The sequence below is a fragment of the Canis lupus genome, chromosome 22 (genome assembly GCF_011100685.1).
Source record: "Canis lupus familiaris isolate Mischka breed German Shepherd chromosome 22, alternate assembly UU_Cfam_GSD_1.0, whole genome shotgun sequence".
In the NCBI taxonomy this organism is placed as follows: Eukaryota; Metazoa; Chordata; class Mammalia; order Carnivora; family Canidae; genus Canis; species Canis lupus.
Genome location: NC_049243.1, coordinates 55,475 through 74,362, shown reverse-complemented (window position 1 = coordinate 74,362; position 18,888 = coordinate 55,475). Strand labels below are relative to the sequence as shown.

Sequence of the window (18,888 nt, the reverse complement as noted above, 5' to 3'; positions counted from 1 at the left end):
GGCGCAAACCGCTGAGCACCCCCGGGCAGCCCATCTTCCGCAGTTCTATACAAATTTTAGGATCATTTGTTCCAGTTCTGTGAAAAATACCATTGCTATGTTGATGGGGATCGCATTAAATGTGTAGATTGCTTTGAGCATAATTTGAGAAGAATGGATATTAACTCTTCTTTAGATGTCTGGTGGAATTGCCCCGGGAAGGCCATCTGGTCCTGGACTTTGTTTTTTGGGAGATTCTTGATTGCTGATTCAATTTCTTTGCTGGTTATCTGTCTGTTCCAGTTTCTTATTTCTTCCTTTTTCATTTTTGCTGTGTTATCTATTTCTTTGAGTAGTATATAGCCTTTTAAACAACAGGGCAGCCCGGGTGGCTCAGCGGTTTAGCGCCACCTTCGGTCCAGGGCCTGATCCTGGAGACCCGGAGTCAAGTCCCACGTCGGGCTTCCTGCATGGAGAGCTGCTTCTCCTTCTGCCTGTGTCTACCTCTCTGTTTATCATGAATAAATAAATAAAATCTTAAAAAATATAAATAGTTGTTCTTCCAATCCATGAGCATGAAATGTCTTTCTATTGGTTTGTGTCATCTTCAATTTCTTTCATCAGTGTTTTATAGGATTTACAGTGCAGGGCATTCACCTCTTTAGTTAGGCTTAATCCTATGTATCTTATTGTTTTTGGTGCTAGTCTACATGGGAGTGAATCCTCAATTTCTCTTCCTGCCACCTCATTATTGGTGCATAGAAATGCAACAGATTTCTGCAAGTTCACTTTGTATCTTTTACTGAATTTATCAGTTTTAGCAGTTTTTGATGGAGATTTTTGGGTTTTCTATACAGAAAATCATTCATCATCAAATAGTGAAAGCTTGACATCTTCCTAGCTGATTTGGATGCATTTTATTTCTTTTTGTTGTCTGATTGCTGTGGCTAGGACTTCCGGGCTGTGTTAAATCAGAGTGATGAGGGCAGACATCCCTGTCTTGGCCCTGGCTGTAGAGGAAACGTTCTTGGTGTTTCCCTGTTGAGAATGATATTCTGGGTTTCTCATCTAAGGTTTTCATTATGTTTAGGTACAAACATTCCCTCTAAACTTAATCTGTTGAGGGTTTTCACCATGACTGGAGATTGTGTTTTGTCAGTGCTTTTTTTTTTTTTTTTTTTTTTTTTTAAGATTTCACTTATTTATTCATGAGAGAGAGAGGCAGAGACACAGGCAGAGGGAGAAGCAGGCTCCATGCAGGGAGTCTGATGCAGGACTCGATCCCGATGCAGGATCATGCCCTGGGCCGAAGGCAGGCGCCAAACCGCTGAGCCACCCAGGCATCCCGTCAGTGCTTTTTCTGCATTTATTGAAATGGTCACTTGGTTCTTATCCTTTTTTTTTTTTTTTAATAATGTGGTGTATCACAGTAATTGATTTGTTAATATTGAACCATCTTGGCAACCCAGGAATGACTCCCACTTGATCATGGTGAATAATTTATTTAATGTATTGTTGGCACAGTGATGTGCTAGTTTTTTATTGAGAGTTTTTGATCTCTGTTAATCAGGAATATTGGCCTTTAGTTCTCTCTCTCTCTCTCTCTTTGTAGTGGGGTCTTTTTCTGGTTTTGGTATCAGGGTTATGCTGGCCTCATAGAATGAATTTGACTTTTCCTTCCTTTTCTTTTTTTTAAGGGGGGCATAATTTGAGAAGAATGGATATTAACTCTTCTTTAGATGTCTGGTGGAATTGCCCCGAGAAGGCCATCTGGTCCTGGACTTTGTTTTTTGGGCGATTTTTGATTGCTGATTCAATTTCTTTGCTGGTTATCTGTCTGTTCCAGTTTCTTATTTCTTCCTTTTTCATTTCTGCTATATTATCCATTTCTAGGAATTGATCTATTTCTTCCAGGTTCTAAGTTGTTGGCATATAATTTTTCATAATGTTCTCTTATAATCGTTGGTATTTCTGTGGTGTTTGTTGTTATTTCTCTTCTCTCATTCGTGATTTTATTTGGGTCCTGTCTCATCTTTCCTTTTTTTAAAAAAGATTTTATTTATTTATTCATGAAAGACACACAGAGAGAGGCAGAGACACAGACAGAGAGAAAATCAGGCTCCATGCGGGGAGCCTGATGTGGGACTCAATCCCCCAGGACCCCGGGATCCTGACTAGAGCCAAAGCAGATGCTCAACCACCGAGGAACCCAGGTGCCTTGCTGATTCAATTCCTTTGCTAGTTATGGGTCTGTTCACATTTTCTATTTCTTCCTATTTCAGTTTTCCTCATTTGCACATTTCTAGGGATTTGTCCATTTCTTCCAGGTCTCCCAGTTTGTTAGCGTATGATCTTGCATAGTATTCCCTTATAATTGTCTTATTTTTCTGGTGTTGATTGTGATCTCTCCTCTCTAATTTGTGATTTTATTTAGAGAAGGTCCCTTCTCTTTTCTTGTTGATGAGGCTGGCTAGGGCTTGATCCATTTTATTAAGTATTTTGAAGGACCGGCTCTTAGTTTCGCTATTCAATTCTGTTTTGTTGTTTCTGTATTGTCTATTTCTGCTCTCATCTTTATTATTTCCCTTCTGCTGCAGGCTTTAGGCTTTGTTGCTGTCCTTTTTCAGCTCAAAGTACAATGAAAGTAAACAAAAATAAGTAATATATAAGGTATATACATAAAAATTAAAATCAAACAATTAATAAAAAAGAATTGAAGAAAAGAAATGAAAATAAAGCAAGCACAAAGTACAGAGGAAGCTCGACCCCGCTCTCCCCGCGGAGCTGGAGCTCTGCGGCCTCTGCGGTCTGTCCACCTGGTGGCAGCGAGGGGTCGGGCGGGGTCTTGGGGCGGGGCCGCGGCGCTGACGTCAGGTGCGCACCTGCCTCGAGGGCGATGCACCTGCCTTGGGGGCGATGCACCTGCGGGTCAGAGGCGGGGTCTGGCCTCCCGCAGGCGGCGCTCCTCCAGCCTCGGCGCTGACGTCAGGTGCGCACCTGCCTCGGGGGCGATGCACCTGCCTCAGGGGCGATGCATCTGCCTCGGGAGTGATGCACCTGCGGGTCAGAGGCGGGGCCTGGCCTCCCGCGGATGGCTCTGTGCTGCCCCTGAGCCTCGGCGCTGAGGGCGGGATGCGGGCGGGGGGCCGGGTCCCCTGGGCCTGGGGCTGAGCATCCCGCCCCCCAGTCTGCAGGGGCCTCCGCAGAGGATCCCCCGATCCCCGGGCCTCCACCGCTTCTCCAGACCCTGCGTTCACCCTGCCTGCGGCCCAGCTTCTGTTTTTTGATCTCGGACAAGTGACTGAGTTTCAAACCTCCAAGTTTTAGGGGCTGCCCTGGGGGATACCTGTGCTCCTCCTGCCTGGAGGGTCTCCTCCCACTTCTGGCCTTTGCTGGCCTGGCCCAGGGACGCGGCCCCGTGACTGCGCAGGGGTTTGCAGTTTGTGGCCACACAAGGCAGACAGCTGGCCCTAGTCCTGTGGCTCTCGGCCGGGGTCCCTGCTCCTGGGCCTGGGAACCGTTGGCGCCACCATCCTTGGGACCCCAGGGATCCTGAGCCCACCCTGGGGCTCCAGGGGCCGCCCCCCACTTCGCCTCCCGAGCACCGTCAAGGCCGGCGTGTCCCCCACTCTAGCAGACTTCTGAAAGTTCTGACTTTGTGCTCTGCTGCTTCTAATACTGTGCGTAGACCCATCAGCCGGCTCCCTGCCCCTGTGGGATCCGGGGCTGTGTCTCCCCCAGACCGACTGATTGATTTTCTTTTTAAGATTTTATTTTTCTGTGATCTCTACACCCACATGGGGCTTGAACTCTCCGCCCCAAGAAGAAGAGTCGCGTGTTCTTACGAACCACACCAAGCGGCCAGGCTCCCTTTGATTGATTGATAGGTAGTAATTGAAGCCGACGTGCTGCCTGTGTCAGGGCAGAAACTGAGCGCCTGCGTCGAGGTGCGGTGGAGTCATTGGGACCTTGATCAATCTTAAAGAAAGCAGAGCCTCCCCGGGAGCCCAGGGAGCGGGGCCCACACATGTGACAAGTTGGCCATTTCCTTGACCAGGAGTCATTTGGCTGCCGATTTATTTAAATTGCTATTCAATGGCGAAGGTCGTTCTAGGGGGATACAGCGAGAACATTCTAGTTTCGGAGGTAGCTAAAGCTCCCCCGTCATGGACTCGATATCCCAGTTGGGTGCAGAGAAAGGCGAGCCAACAAAGAGATGAGAAACATGGCCCTGGGGTGCCTGCCGGCCTGGTCAGGGAACCTTGATCTCAGGATTGTGAGTTTGAACTCCATGTTGGGTGTAGAGAGGACATAAAAATAAAATCTTTAACAAATAATAAATGGATGAACTAATAAAGCATGACGTCGAAGGTGAGTGCTCGCTTCAGGACAAACCTCAAAACGGACTATTTCTAACCTGCGACCTGTTCTTGATCGCCCCACTTGCACTCCTGGGCCCAGATGACGTCCTCCACAAGGGACGGTCCCGCCCGAGTGGGAGTGGGCTTCCTTCCCTGTAAGGCCCGAGCCTCCCCTCATTCTGCAGGAGAGAAGAGCCGGGAAGGCACGAGCTCGGGGCATCAGCATAAACCTCGGCGATGGTCCTTCCCGATCCCAGGAGCCAGAGCTCGGCCTCCTTTTGGGACCCGACGTCGTAAAGAAGCCCGTGTGGTCAGTGGCTCGGATGCAGGGTGGAGGCCGAAGGAGAATCAGGAAGAACAAAATAGGGGGGAAACCAGAAGCTGAAGGAGAGGAGGACAGATGTCAGCATCTGGAGCCTTCGTGGGGACCCGGCATCCTTTCCCAGGAGGGGCCCCCTCTGTAGGGTGCTTCCCGCCACCCCGCGCTCCCCGTCGGCACCCGCAGGCACATCCCCGTGCCTCCAGCGCCCCTGCAGCCGTGGTCTGGAGCATCCTCCGTGTGTCCTATCGGGGACCCCAGCGTTGTGTCTGTAACCGTCCGGCTGCTGTCTGACAACAATCGGGGGATTCCGATGTTTGTTGGGTTTGGGGTGTGTGTGTGTCTGTCGCCGTGCCGCGATCTGATCCTCGGGCCGCGTTGTCCTGACGCCGAAACAGTTGAAACACCATCATTTCTGGTGCTGGCGCTGGGTGGCTAGCTGGGTTCTCCTGGCCGACCCAGGCTCCCTCGTGCCGTGCCGTCCCGCCGGAGGGTCAGCTGAGCTGGAAGGTCCGGCTCGGCCACATTCCCGTGGGTGGCAGTGGGTCCCCGCCGAGCGCCGGCCGCTTCTCTTCTCCCGATGCCTCTCCAGCGGGGATCCAGACCTCAGGGCCGCCCTGGGGGGAGCTCCTGAGGAGCCGGCTGCCCATGGCGGGAGCCCTGGGGCTGCCTGTGTGTGGGAGTCGGGGTGGGGATGGGGCTGGGGACCCTCAGTCCCCTGCACTGCCTGCCCCCAGGCTGAGCCCCACGCTCACACAGTCCCTACTCTCTAGGGCATGCAGGGTGCCCTCCACACTCTGGTGTGAGAGATCCAGCAGCACCAGGTGTGCACGCTGAGCCCGCCCGGTGAGGGTGGCCCAGATGTGTGAGAGCTGCAAGGGCCTGCTGTCCTGACATCCCCTCTAGGGCCACGCTGACCGCCCCGCGGGCCCTCTGTGCCCCAGGCACACAGGCCCGGGGCGGGGAGGGGAGGAAGAGCCCTGGAGCCCGGGCAGCACAGGCCCCCTGGACAGAGAGGGCACAGACCTCCCAGGGCGCTTTGCACAGACCCTGGTGACCTGAGGCTCCCCGGCTGTCACTCTGACCCAGGCCCGTCCTGGCCGCAGGTACAGGCTGAGTCGCAGTAGAGTCTGTGGGGTCCTGACCCTGGCGTCTGGCCGCCCCTGGAAGGCATGTGGGGATGTCAGCTGTGTGTGCCTGGCGGCGCCCCTGCAGGGGCTGGTCGGGGCCTGGGGGTGCCCCCTTCTCCTCTCTGGGGGTGTCTCCGCACCCCGTGCACAGAGCTCCGGGAGACGCAGAAACGAGCCGGCCGTGCATTTTCACACAACACTTTATTGAACTTGCAATAGCAAATGGGCTCAGAGCCGAGGGTGCGCGCCTTCCCCTGGGAGACCTTCCTGTCCTTAGAGGAAAGCGGGAATCCCACAGGGGTGCGGGTGCCAGAGTCCCCCACCTGGGAGCCTGTGTGGACTCGACTCTGGGTGGGGGCGCGTGTCCTGAGGTTGGGGCGTTGAGAGGCGGTTCTGGGGGCAGCAGGGCTGACGTGGACCTGAGGCCCATGGGCTCCTGCGCTGGGTCCCCGCAGGGCAGCTGGACCCCGGCCTCGGGCCCCCTGGGGCCGGGGGACTGACTGCTGGAGCCCCAGCATGTGGAGGAGCCTGCCTCCTGGTGTGGGTGTGGGTGGGGCCCACGGGCCTGCCCCTGCTGCCCTGCCCTGGGGTGTCCCAGGATCCCCAGGGCTGCCCTAGGTCAGCGACCTGGATCTGTGGGGCACGCCCAGGGCCCAGGAGGCCACATCCGGCGGTGAGAGGGCTCGCTCAGCCCAGGGCCAGAACGCAGGCCTGGCCAGGGCCCCGGGGCGCTGGATCCCATTAGTGCTGGGCCTGGGAGGGGGGCTCGAGTCGCCCCTGCCCCCACAGAGCCCAGGGCCAGGCCAGCCCAGGTCCCTCTGGGTCAGGGGCTGGTGTCCTGTGCGGGGGGTGCCGCCCTCTGGGAGGGACAGCAAGATGAGGCAGGGCACGGTGACGGCGGGCCAGAGCCTCTGGGCCCCCGCCCTCACCGCCATGCTCTGCCCCCGAGGCCCGCGAGCATCGAGCTGCCCCGTGGATGCAGAGGGCAGAGGGTCCTGGGCCTGTGCGGGGCCTCGAGGCAGCGGGCTCAGCTCCGCCCTGGCTCTGCCCTGGCTGTGCCCATCACTGCCCAGCGAGGGGCACGAGCTACAGTGGCCGCGGGGCAGGAAGGGTGTCCTGGACCCGACAGGTCGTCCCTAGGGGGCTGGGGGGACCCCGTGATGGGAGTCCTGGGGGTGCTCCAGGGCCTGGTCCGTCACGGGGCCTCTGGGGTGGCCCAGGCAGGTGCCGAAGGGAAGGGGACCCCGTTTTTTGTCATCAAGCCCACCATGTCCAGGGACCGCCTGCCTGCACCGTCTTGTTGCACTGGGAGGGTGGGGAGGGAGCTCCATCGCTGGGGGGGAGGTTGGACTATGGCCTGGCCGGGAGGGGGTCCGGGTGGCTCAGGCTGGGTGGCTGGGCCCGGGGAGGCCGGCTCCTCCACCCTGGGCGGTGTCTCAGAGGCCGGAGAAGGGAGGAGAGGCCCGGGCGCTGGGGACACTCGCTCCAGGCCCACAGGCCTCGTGGGGAACTCCTCAGGTCCCGCTGGAAAGAGGCCGACGGGGTCAGCGTCTCCAGCAGGCTGTGTGTCCCCCGCAAGGGGCCCCGGGGGTCCTCACGGCTCCCACGTGGCCCCTCGGCCTGACCCTGTGCTCAGCCCCCCACACTGGTGCCCGGGCCCTGCAGTGGGTGCCCACCCACCCAGCCCTGGCCTGGGGTCCCCAAGGCTGGAGCAGAAGAGGAGAGCCCCAGAGATGAGGACGGGGCCCCAGGGGCTCTGTCCCCTGTGGGCGGCCCCAGCAGGCCGAGTTGGGAGGGGCCGGGGCCCTGAGCCCACCTGGGGGGGGCAGGTCGCACCGCATCCTCCGGAACTGGGTCATGGAGGCCCGAAGGTGTCTGAGCACCGCCTCGTCCTCCAGGGCCCAGGGCTGGGCCAGAGAGTCCTGGAGGAACTCCCGGAGCCCTTCCAGGGGCAGCTTCAGGAGGCGCTCTGGGAGGTGGGCGAGAGTCAGACCCAGAGGGCCCTGCCCTGGGGCCCCCGGTGCCCCCAGGCCAGCGGCTGGGGTCCCGCTGTGCCCAGGAGCGCCGTGGGCAGTGCGCTGGCCAGGGTGGCCCCTGCCCACTGCTCCTCTCAGGGAGCCCCGCTGCACCTGCCTGCCCCGCCGTCCCCCCGCCCCAGGTCTGGGTGCTGCTCAGAGCACAGGGTCACCGCCCCTGCCCCCCCCCCCCCCTGCACACCTGGGCTCCCAGGGGCTCACTTACTCCTGTGCACCTTGAGGATGGTGTAGGCCATGGCCGTGAGCACCCTCTCCCCATCCAGCATGTAAACATCCCACAGCTTCAGGGTGAGCGAGCAGGGGGTCTAGGGGACAGCAGGGTGGGAGGAGCGGCCTGAGCAGGGCCCCTGGAGGGCTCGGCTGGGGCTAGGCTAGGCTTGCCATCTGCCCCCCGCTGCCTCCGACAAGGCCCCACAGCCCCTCGTGCGTGCCCTCCTCCCAGGGAGATCAGGGCTCCTGGCCGCTCCGAGTTCCGACCCCGGCCAGCACCTCCCGCACCCCTGGGGGCACAGACTCTGCCCGCACTTGACGACACCACACCTCGAGAGGACCCCAGGCTGGCCGCCCGATGGGCCGAGGGCCCGTCCACACCCCGGGCTGACCCGGCCTCCCCCGGGGGAGCTGAGGCAGAGACGGCCTGCCCCCCGGAACCTTGTCCAGGGACCCTCTGGGCTTCTCCAGGACGGGCTGGGCTGCAAGCCTCAGCCTCAGGGCCCCGGGGTCGGGCCTGGCTCGTCTGGAGGGTGGGACTGAGCTGGGTCCTCCCCGGGGACAGGGGGCAGGTCCGGGAGCAGGGGTCCCGGGGGTCCTCACCCGGCCGAGGAAGCACTGCAGGAACCACTTTGGGGTATAGATACCGGTAGACATCTGCTCGTCCTGGCGGGAGGGCAGGAGGTGCTCAGGCCCCACGCCGCGGGCCCTGGAGCCGGGTGGACGCGCTCCCCATGGCCCAGCCCAGCCCCCGGGCACCCCCGGGCCCCAGGGGGAGGAACGTGACCCCAACTCTGGGCAGCTTGGAGGGCCGTGCCCCCCACCCCCTGCCCTGGGCCCCGGGGACGGAGCCTCAGGAGCTCCCACTCGCCATGTGCTTCCTCAGGTCAGGGAGAGCTCTTTGGAGGATGTGCTCGTGATGAGCCTGGAACCTGAGGAGCTTCGGGAAGCCCGGGACGAAGAAGCCTGAGAAGGCCCCAGGCCCCCATGGTCAGGCCCTCCTCCTGCACCAGGCGGGGTGGGGGGTGTTGGGGCAGGGGACCCCCCCACGCCCTGACCCCTGTGTGCCCACTGCCCTCGGAGCCCTGACTGGACCCGCTCTTCCCAGAGGGCAGGGCTGCCTCCCAGGCTGGGGGCGTGGGGCCCGGGGACCCTCGTCCTCACAGAGACCCTGCGGGGCGTGGGCTGGGGCTGAGGACCAGGCCCAGCTGACCCAGCACCCTCTCTCCTGCAGGGGCCGCCGCAGGGACAGGCGGGTCCCCAGCCCCAAGGGGCAGCAGGTGCAGGCCACGGGGAGGGTGATGGGTGTGCACGGCCCTCTGTGGGGCTTGGGAGTGAGGCTGGGGGCCCCCGGGAGGGGGAGACGCTGCCCCCTGGGCCCCGTGTGGCCGTGGGCTGGCAGGGGGGCCTGGGGGGCAAGCAGGCAGCCGGGCGGGAGGCTGGGGGAGTAGCGGGAGTGCAAGGCCTGCAGACGGTGGGGCGGGTGGCCGTGGCTCCGGGACCCCGAGGCCTCCGGGGAGGCGGGGCCCTTGCCCATGGGGGGGCGGGCTGGGGGGTCCCCGCCTGCCCCCCGATGCAGCAGCCTGCAGGGAGGCCCTCCTGACTCCCCTCCCGCCCGGCGGCCTGGCAGGCCCCTACCGTGCATGGTGTGCCTGTCGTCGGTCATCAGGTGGGCCAGCGCCCAGAAGGCGTCCTCCTCGGGCAGGAACATGAGGATGGCCGCGATCTCGCTCATGCCCTGGCAGTAGCCCACCTCCTGCAAGAGCCAGAGCCCCACGGAGGGCGTGCGCCCCGAGGCCCCCTCTGAGCCCTCCCCGTGGGCGTTGGGCTCCCCCCAGCTCCCTCACAGCCCGGGCACCCGGAGGGGGCTCCAAGAGGGTGGGGGGCAGGTGAGGGCCACCCGGACCAGCTCGGGCGCCAGCACCCCGGGCCCCGCTACCGAGCCCTGTGGCTGCCGTGCCAGGGCCCCTGTCCTCAGACCAGCAGGAGGGGCCTCCGTGAGCTGTGCCAGGCTACAGGGGACCCGCCAGGGTGGAGACCCCCCGGAGGGCAGGTGGGGGCCTGACTGTGGCTCCTGGCATGTCCCACGAGGGGAGCTGGGCCAGGACACCCCGCAGAGCCGGGGAGTGTGTGAGCTGGGGTCCTCGGGGACCCTTCTGGAATGTGCCGTGGAAGGGGGCGGCCTCGTGGGCGCCTCGGCCTCGTGCCCTTCAGGGGAGTGGGAGGCTTCCCTGCCCGGGTTCTCATCAGTAGTGCCGTCTGTCAGGGTCCAGACCGGAGCTCTAGGACGGCCGCGGTGCACGCGGGGGCCCCGGGCAGCCCTGGCCCTCGGGCACGCAGGCCCTGCCTCCCCTGGGAGGTCTGCACCCGGCCCCCTGCCCGTCCCGGAGGAGAGAGACCCTCCCCGGCATCTCGGGGCCGTGGAGCTGGGGCCCTGACTGTGAGTTCCGCTGGTCACCAGCACAACAAGGCTGCCTGCGGGGCAGGAGGGGGGGCAGGGACACTCACGGTGTCGTACACCAAGTAGGCCTCCAGCACGAGGAACAGGGCTCGCTGCCTAGGAGGGGGGACAGCGGGGGGCTCTGCTCAGTCAGCCCCCCACAGCGAGACCACCGAGGTGCAGACACCCGCCCCGCAGGCCCCGCGGCCCGCAGGGCCCCTCCGCGGAGGCCGATCTCTGGAGTCAGGTCTGTGCACGGGGACAGGCGGTGACCTCACACGTGCAGCGTGCCTGGGGTTAAGTGCACCCTGGGGTGTCCGACGCCTCCGAGAGGCTCCCGCCATGGGGTGTGAGCTCTGGATTCCCCGAGCACCGCCAGCGCCCCCTCCAGCCCTGGAGCGGCCCCCCCGCACGCCCCCTGGGAGCCAGCGCTCCCCCTGCCCCGGTCCCCCACAGCCCCTGACGCCTCTCCTCTCCTGCCCTGGCCTGCCCTGGCCCCGTGTCCCGGGAACACCACCAGCCCCACGTGGCCCCTGCCCCGAGCCCCCCTGGGCTGGACTCTGTGGGGGGGACCCCGGGGCCGCCCATCCCAGAGCATCTCGGGGCTCCAGGTCTGAGCCACTGTGAGGAGAGCAGGGAACGTCGTGCAGGTGTGACCCGGATACAGGCTGCGAACCCCTGGGGTCACTATCTGAGCACAGGGGGTACGGGGTGCGGCCCCTCAGCGCTGCCAGGAGCCGCCCGATGCCCTCCCGCACGGCAGCCTGAGTCTGCACCCCGGCTCCGCGGCCCCCGGGCCGGGCTGCTGGAGGCCGGCTCCCCCTGGGCCGGGGGTCACAGGTCAGCCTGACACCGCCGCGCTCTGAGGGCCACGGGGGCCCCAGGGGGCAGCAGGTTCCCTGCAGGGAGGAGCACCGAGTTCTCGTGGGGAGACGGTCTGAGCGGCCCCCTGGGAAGCCCAGCTACCCTTGCCTGGTAGCCCCCTAGCCCCGCCCCTGGCGCCCCTGCAGGTCACCCCTGGGGTCCCGGGCTCCCACACACCCTGCCAGCTGCACACAGAGGTAGCTTCACCCTCTGGTCCACCCACCGGCACCCCCCTGTCGGGGGCTCCTTGCCTTCCCCACCTCCCCGCGGCCCCTGGGGACTCTACGGGACACCCGGGCTTCTGACGGGAGCAGGCCATCCAGAGAACCCCAAGGTTGCTGGGGAGGCTGAGCATGTCCCACAGGGGGCAGCTGCACTGCGTCCTTGTTGGGGGGGAGACCGATAGTGTAGGGGTGGGGGGTGTGGGGGTGTGGGGGATGGTGTGGGGGTGATGTAGGGGGATGGCGTGGGGGCGTTGGTTGAGGGGGATGGGGTGGGGGGCTGCAGACACAGGGCACCCCCTTCTCTAAGGTGCACACTGAGACATCTACAGATAAAGGCGACCCCAGTCTGGGGTTTGCTGTGACCCCTGCCCCTGCCCCTGGGGCCCCGTGTGCTCAGCGCAGGGCCTGCCTGGACCGGGGCGGCATCTGGGGGTCGTCATGCTATGTGTGCTCACCAACTGCAAATTGTCTAAAATGCCCAGAATTCAGAAGTACATAAAGCACCGAGGGTGGGTGTCACCCTGACCTGTCCAACCCTCGTCGGGTCCATATGTCCCGGTCCAGCCGCGGCCATGCACCCTGGCCCCCAGGTCCCCTTCCTGCCCCCCACGCCCCCACCCCGGCCCCCTGCTCTTCATGGGTCTGCCCCTCACCCCCTTGGGGTTCAGCTCAGACGGTGACCCCAGGACGGGGCCTCCCCATCCCCGAGACCCTGGGGGTGGGGGCACGGGGGTCATCCCCAGCACCCTACCATGTGGCAGTGTGTTGTTTGCTGCCGTCGCTCCCCCCGGCCTCGGAGACCCCGTGTCCCCTGCACAGAAGCCCCCGGGCCTCTCCCGGGCCCCCAAACCCCGCAGGCCCAGCAGCCTCACCCGACCCCGTAGCCCTCCCAGAACATGGTGTGACTGCGGAACATCCCGTTGACGTCCAGGTCAATCTGCATGATGTCCCGGGAGGAGACCAGGGCCTCCTCCTTCATTTCCTGCGGGGAGACCCTGGGAGGAGGAGCCGGCGTCAGGGACACAGACCCCGACCTGTCAACAGCTGCCGTCCTGGGCAGGGAGCCCTGGGGCCACCATGGCAGTGTGTCCTGCAGGAACCTCCACCCTTCCCCTGGGGGGCTGGGGACGGCGGAAGTGCCCACCGTGCCCGTGGGGCCTGCGTGAGGGCCTGTGCCCAGCTGTCGTGGGTGGGGAGGGGACTGAGGGTCAGCCCTGGACAGGGAGGGGACATGGAGGATCAACCCGGGTGGGGAGGAGACACGGGGGGTCAGCCCGGGTGGGGAGGGGACACGGGGGTTCAGCCCGGGTGGGGAGGGGACAGGGGGTCAGTCCTGGACAGGGAGGGGACATGGAGGGTCAGCCCTGGGCAGAGAGGGGACCGAGGGTCCACGGGGAGTGGACGGGCCCCACCTGGTATTTCCCGGCATTCCTGGCCTTAACCTGGTCGACATTCAGCAATCGCAGCCACACCTGTCCCCACACCTGGGGCGGGACCCCCTTGTAGACTCAGCATCTCAGCTGCGGGGAGGAAGGCAGCGCTGGTGAGAGGGGCCCGGGGCGGCCCCTTGGAGCCCAGGGAGCGCGAGGCATCTAGAAGGTTCCAGCTTCGGCTCCAGGGTGTCTGCGGAGAGGCTGGGTCTCCCTGAAGCTGGGCCCCATCCCCCACGAGGAGCAGGGACCGTGGCCCCGACCTGACACTCCCCCACTGCCGACCCGGGGCCTGGGGAGGCTCGGGCTCCCAGCAGACTCTCCCCAGGCAGGGGGCTCCCCCGAAGACAGGGCAGGAGGACACTGAGGGCAGCCCCCCAGCCCCGTCAGGACGGAGAGCCCTTGGGGGCACCCAGCGCCCCACCTTCTCGCTGGGGAGGTAGTGATCCCATCGCTTGAGCATTTTTATCCATTTGTCTGCGCGCCGGGTCTCTTGGCGGAGTTTCTGGAAGAGGACAAGCGGGGGCCGCAGGTGAGGCTCCAGCCTGGGAGGTGGGCGCTCGGGCCGCGTCCAGTCCCCCGCGGGACCCGGAGGAGTCAGGAAGGCACAGGGCCCCCTGCGGACCACGGCTCCGGGTCTGGGGTGCATTTCTGGCAGCCCGTGCGCCCCTGGGATGGGGGACTGGGGAGACGCCCGGGGATGTCCTGGGGTCTGTCACGGGGTGCAGACAGCTGGCCCCAGCTCCCCCCACGTCCTGCCCGGGGCCTAGGACGGGCTCTCACCTTGGCCTCGCGGGGGCTGGGGCCGGGCAGCTCCTTGTCCCTGGAAGGCAAGAGACGCAGAGCCCTGAGGCCCTGGCCCCACAGCCACCCCACCCGTCTGCACCCAGGGGCAGTGCTGGGCAGTGCAGGTGACGGCGGCAGGACACCTGGCGCAGGGTGAGGGCTGCCCCGATCGGCCCGTGGCCCGCAGTCCTGCCACTTCAGAGCATTTCTTACGGAGCCACCTAGACAGGGCCATGTGTGCACATCTCACTGTCCTCACCCTGCTTGTGCCGTGAGACAACCAAGTGTCTACGCGGTGACCCGGCGCTCGGCTCCCATGGACCTCCTGTCCACGTGTCGGGAGGGGGCCGCAGTGACCGGAGCCACGGCGGTGGGGTGGGCCGGGCAGCCTGCGTGGGAAGGGTGTTGGTGTGTTCAGGCCCCGTGAGGAGGGCGTAGGTGTGCTCGCACACCGTGCACGCTCAGCGGGCCGCCCCAGGGACCCCCCCCCCGGCCCTGCCTTGGGGCCTTCGTGCTGCACACGGTGGCGTGGAATTCCTGCTCACGCTGGAGACAAAGCGAGTCTGTGTGTCAGAACCTGAGCTATTGGTTCACGCCTCTGAGCAACTCCTACTTTTTCCCTAGATCTTTAGTGATTAAGGAGTTTTTTTCGAAGCCCAAGTACAACCACATTTTGAAGCCAGAAGACTGTCTGAACCGTGCACCATCCTGCAGCTGGACAGGAGAACCGTGCAGATCGCTGACCTGGAGGTGAGAGCCCCGGAGGCTAAGTGGGCGGCGCACGTACCAGACTCTGTGCGAATAAACAGATTGAGGAACCTTGCCTTTGATTTTCCCCGAGTCTTGTCTTTTTTATGCTCTGATTTTGTATTTTTACATTATTTTTTCACGGACCTCTTTAACATAATCAGTCATTTTTATATTTATGTTTAATATTTTCAGCATCTTGAGATTCTAATAAATTATATCTAGTTTCTTCAAGGATTTCAAGTTAAAAATTTTTTTTCTAAGTTGTGCTACCGTGGATGACAAAATTCTTAATTCTCACTCTTACATTCCCCCTGTTGCCACGAGGTGGCGCGTGTGCATTCAGGAGGGTCTCATTTTAAGGGTGTGCTCGGAGGTGCAAGGTGCAGAGCTTGGGAGCGGGTCCCTGGAACCCCCTGGAGCTCAGCCGGGAGCTAAGCTGTTGGCTCTGCACTTAGTTTCGCAGTATAGAGAGGCCCGGTTCTTTATGCCAAGAATTGAGAAGAAAGGATTCCACTCAAATATGGGGCCAGAAAATGAGGCAAGTGAGGCCCACGTTGCTTGAAACCTTTTCTTTCTTTCTTTTTTTTTTTTTGAAACCTTTTCTGATTATCTGCAGCATGTGAATTTGTGCTGCCAGCTTTAGTAGTTCTTTCCCGAGGAGCAGGTTTGCGGTGTTTGGCGACACTAGCAAGTTGCATCCACAGTTACTGGACTAGACGTGGGGCCGGGCAGTGCAGCGGCATCTGAGCAGGGCTGGCGGGGACAGCTGCTCGTTCCTGCCCCGGAGCCCTCGCCGCCTGCTGTCACGCGCTCACGGGAGCCGCGTCCCTTCCTTATCGTTTGCCTGAACAGACCGTGAAAGGCGAGCTGCACTTTGAGATCAGGAAGGCCGGCACGCTGCATGGATTCACGGCCTGGTTCAGTGTCCGGTTCCAGAGCCTGGAGGAGGACGAGCCGCAGCTGGTGCCGAGCACAGGCCCGTTTCACCCGTGAGTGTGCAGCACCCGCAGGGGCTCCGCTGCCCCGGGAGGAGCGGGTGCAGGTTCCCTGCCGCGCAGCCGTTGGGGAGGCAGTGGCGTGTGTGGGCGGTGGGCGGGGGACCGGGACCGTGCCCCACCCGCCCCTGCCCTGGGCTGCCCTGCTTGTCCTCTGACCCCTGCATGAACGGGCGGAGCACACTGTGCCTGCCTCAGTTGCCCTGGACGCTGCTTCAGCTTCCCATGGTCTAATACAAGCACAACCCACGGAATTGTAGGGGCTTTTAACTCCCCAAGACTTTCTTGAGGAAGGTCAGTGTTTCTTGAGACAAATTTTTTTTAAAGATTTTATTTGAGGGAGAGAGTGGGCGAGAGAGCACATGAGCAGAGGGCGGGGCGGGGAAGGGAGAGGCAGACGCCCCGCTGAGCAGGGAGCCCGATGCGGGACTCGATCCCAGGCCCCGGGGTCATCCCTGAGCCGAAGGCAGACACTCCCCGGACTGAGCCCCCAGCCGCCCCTGGGACACTTCTGTGCAGTAGCATTTTGACGCTGCACGCTGCTCAGGCGCGCTGGGCGCTGCAGTCTGCCTCGGAGCTGTCGCCCGTCGAGGGCGGGAACTCAGACCCCGGGCAGTCGAGCGCCCGCACACGGTGGGGTGGGGCAGGCAGGTGCCGAGCCCGGGCAGCGCTCTGGGACGCGGGGACAGGGGCCCTCACAGCGGCTGGGGTCAGAGGGACGTGAGGCCGTGGAGCCGTGTCCTCAGGGCCTGCAGAACCCAGAGAGCGCGGAACGACGGTTTGTCCCAGATGTCGCACTTGCCACACCCCCTCCAGCCCGACTCCCAGGGGCAGTGGCCTTCCTGCACTGCGGAAACTAGAACTCGGCGTTGGCAGCCTAGGGACCGGGCAGGGATGCAGTAGACGCCCGTGCCAGGGTGCGGGGGCCTGGGAGCACCTAGAGCAGCGTGCTCACTGGGCTGTGGCCCAGTCCCTGGCGCCCACAGAGGCCTCGCCATGGGCCTGGTGCATCTGCCCCACGGGGGAGCCTGGGGGTCCACCCCACAGAGGTGATGCGTGCCCCGTGTCTTGCAGAACCACCCACTGGAAGCAGGTGCTGTTTATGATGGACGAACCCATGTCCGTGGTCTCGGGAGATGTGGTCATAGGCTTGGTTGTGCTGCAGAGAAACCCCGTGTGGAGGAGGCACATGTCCGTGGCGCTCAGCTTCCACACAAGACCCCACATCCACACAAGACCCCACATCGCAGAAAGTAAGGCTTGTGCTGCAGGGCGGGTGCTGGGTGCTGGTGCTGGGAGATGGGCGTGGCGGTCGCGATGCCACGGCCTCGGCCTCGCGAGCCTGCGCTGCTTTCTCACCCTCCTCACGGGAATTGGGTGCTGTTATTGGTAGAACAGGAAACGGGGGCAGGAAGGTGAGTCTGAGGGCAGGGGCCCAGCCCAAGGCCACCCTTCCCGTGTCCAGGAGGCCCCGGTGGAGAGTGGGCCGGGCCGCCGTTCCCACACCTGGTGCAGGATGGCAGAGGGGACACGATGGTTCTCCTCTGGTCTCCTACCTGCTTTGTGCTAATTTTATGTCAAAGTCTTAATCTTGGTCATTAAGAAAACTTCTCCGCCTGGAAGTCGCTCTTGGGTGCCATCCTGAGTCGTCATCAGGAGGTGCTGCGTGTGAGTCACACTCAAGCGGTTTATTATGACTGATTTGCTTTGTCTGTTTTCAGGTTGGAGAGAAGGTCTTTCCCATCTGGAGATGACGGTCGAAGTTGTGGGAAGCAGGTGCTGCAGGAACGAGCCCGGGCGGAGACGCGCTTGGATGTGAGCCCCCGTTCCTGTGGCCTGAGAGCTCCCCTGCCCGGCGGCGGGACACCCGTGTGCGTGCACGCTACCTTCCTCGTGGCCTCCAGAGGCGCCGCGTGGGGCTCGGTGGGGACCCCTCACCCCTGTCACTGCCCGTGTCTGTGCTCTAGAAGTAGGCTGTGTCCCCAGGTGTCCACAGTCTGGCTCGTGGCCGAGTCGGTGGCACCGTGTCTCTAAGCTAGGTCTAGATCTCAACTCGTAGGGCACACGCGCATCAACCTCGTACTCCTGTGAAAGTGGCTGTTCACGTATCATGTGTCATGGTGTCCTTGCTGCCCGGGTCCCTCCCTGTCGTGCGAAGGTGGGCGCCCCAAAGCCGTGCAGGGCCTGGAGGCGGTGATGCATGTGACGGGACTCTGCATGGATAGTACAGTCGTAGAGATGTCTTCCACGTAAATTATGTGTTGGCGCATAGCACATACTCAATAAATAATTTTAAAGAAATGAGTGTTGGCGTGTATCCCATTTCCATGTGCGTGTGCTGTGTCGGCAAGCGTGGGATCGTACCGCCTGTGCTGCTTTGTAGCCTTTCTCACCTGGTGTGAAGGAACGTCCCTGCCTGTAGGTCCAGGTCTACGTCTTTTGGTGTGTATTGTTTTGATTTTTAGTTGACTTTACATTGCAATATGAACGGTATATCCCAACCGCGTGAGTGACGGGTGTGCAGGTGTGCATCTCTCTGTAACAAGCACTCGACCGAGACCGTCAGCCGCGAGCGGCTGCCCCAAGTGCCCAGCACGCAGCGCCTCCGAGGGTGGGGCCCCCGGTGACGCGCAGCTTCCTGGGGCCGGTGGGGCACACAGGCTGCTTCCTGGAGCCTGAAGCTTGTGCCGCTCACACTCCTAGGCTGAGGCTCCTGGCGGGGGGGGGCTTAGGAGCAGGTGTTTGGGAGGTGCTTAGGCCTCGAGGGGGGCCCCCAGGAAGGACTCGTGCCCTTCCGGGGGAGAGCCCCTCAGAAGGTGGCTGCCCGGGGACCAGGCCGGGTCTCCAGGTCCCAGGGGGGAGGCCGCTGGGCTGGGGGACGTCCAGCCCCCGGGCCGTTGAAGCCACCGGGCCGGTGCCATCCGGGCCCTGTCCCTCGCTGTGGGCGTCGCTCAGCTCACGGGCACCTGTGAGCCCCGACCTGTGTTGCTGCGGGTTCCCGCCATGTCCTGCCCCGCTGGTGGTCAGCGGGTGGTCAGTGGGTGGCCTCCCGGGCCGGCCCCGGCAGGTGCGGCAGGTGGTGCGTGTGGGCCCGCGCGTTCCCCTTGGGTGCACGGCCGCCGTGGGGCTCCCAGGAGCCAGGGTCCTAGCGTCGGCGTCCTTGGCGGGCCCGGCTAGAAGCCCTTCATAGGCTTGTTCTGCAAACACCTGCTCCGTGGCTTAGTCTTCTCTCTATTTTGATAAACAGAAGTTCTTAAGTGTTAATTTTGTCCGATTCGACATTATTTTCCTTAAGGATACACTTGCTGCATCCGGTGGAAGGAATCTGCTCTCCGTTTACGGCTCCGTCGGTCGCCCTGGCGCA

The 18,888-nt window shown here is 62.6% G+C and overlaps 1 protein-coding gene and 2 long non-coding RNA genes across 3 annotated transcripts; 1 reads left to right on the top strand and 2 right to left on the bottom strand.

Moving 5' to 3' along the window:
* Positions 1 to 6,770: 6,770 nt before the first annotated feature.
* LOC119865114 (USP6 N-terminal-like protein) lies at positions 6,771 to 8,695 on the bottom strand. The gene is made up of 4 exons (XM_038569363.1): positions 8,639 to 8,695; positions 8,031 to 8,130; positions 7,606 to 7,758; positions 6,771 to 7,313 (listed from the first exon to the last, which is right to left on the bottom strand). Exons 1-4 carry the CDS (start codon positions 8,690 to 8,692, stop codon positions 6,985 to 6,987), a joined length of 636 nt encoding a protein of 211 aa, XP_038425291.1. The 5' UTR covers positions 8,693 to 8,695; the 3' UTR covers positions 6,771 to 6,984.
* Positions 8,696 to 8,864: 169 nt separating this feature from the next.
* LOC119865113 lies at positions 8,865 to 10,783 on the bottom strand. The gene is made up of 3 exons (XR_005375964.1): positions 10,544 to 10,783; positions 9,674 to 9,791; positions 8,865 to 9,001 (listed from the first exon to the last, which is right to left on the bottom strand). It is a non-coding gene; the product is annotated as an uncharacterized LOC119865113 (long non-coding RNA).
* Positions 10,784 to 14,395: 3,612 nt separating this feature from the next.
* Positions 14,396 to 17,819, top strand: LOC119865112. The gene is made up of 4 exons (XR_005375963.1): positions 14,396 to 14,529; positions 15,382 to 15,518; positions 16,599 to 16,777; positions 17,246 to 17,819. It is a non-coding gene; the product is annotated as an uncharacterized LOC119865112 (long non-coding RNA).
* The last annotated feature ends 1,069 nt before the right edge of the window (positions 17,820 to 18,888 follow it).

Coding starts and splice junctions, on each gene's coding strand:
- LOC119865114 (XM_038569363.1), bottom strand. CDS start 8,692: ATGTCTACCGGTATCTATACCCCAAAGTGGTTCCTGCAGTGCTTCCTC. Junction 7,759..8,030: donor CATCCTCAAGGTGCACAGGA/GTAAGTGAGCCC, acceptor CCCACCTCCCAG/AGCGCCTCCTGAAGCTGCCC. Junction 7,314..7,605: donor GTGCGACCTGCCCCCCCCAG/GTGGGCTCAGGG, acceptor GCCTCTTTCCAG/CGGGACCTGAGGAGTTCCCC.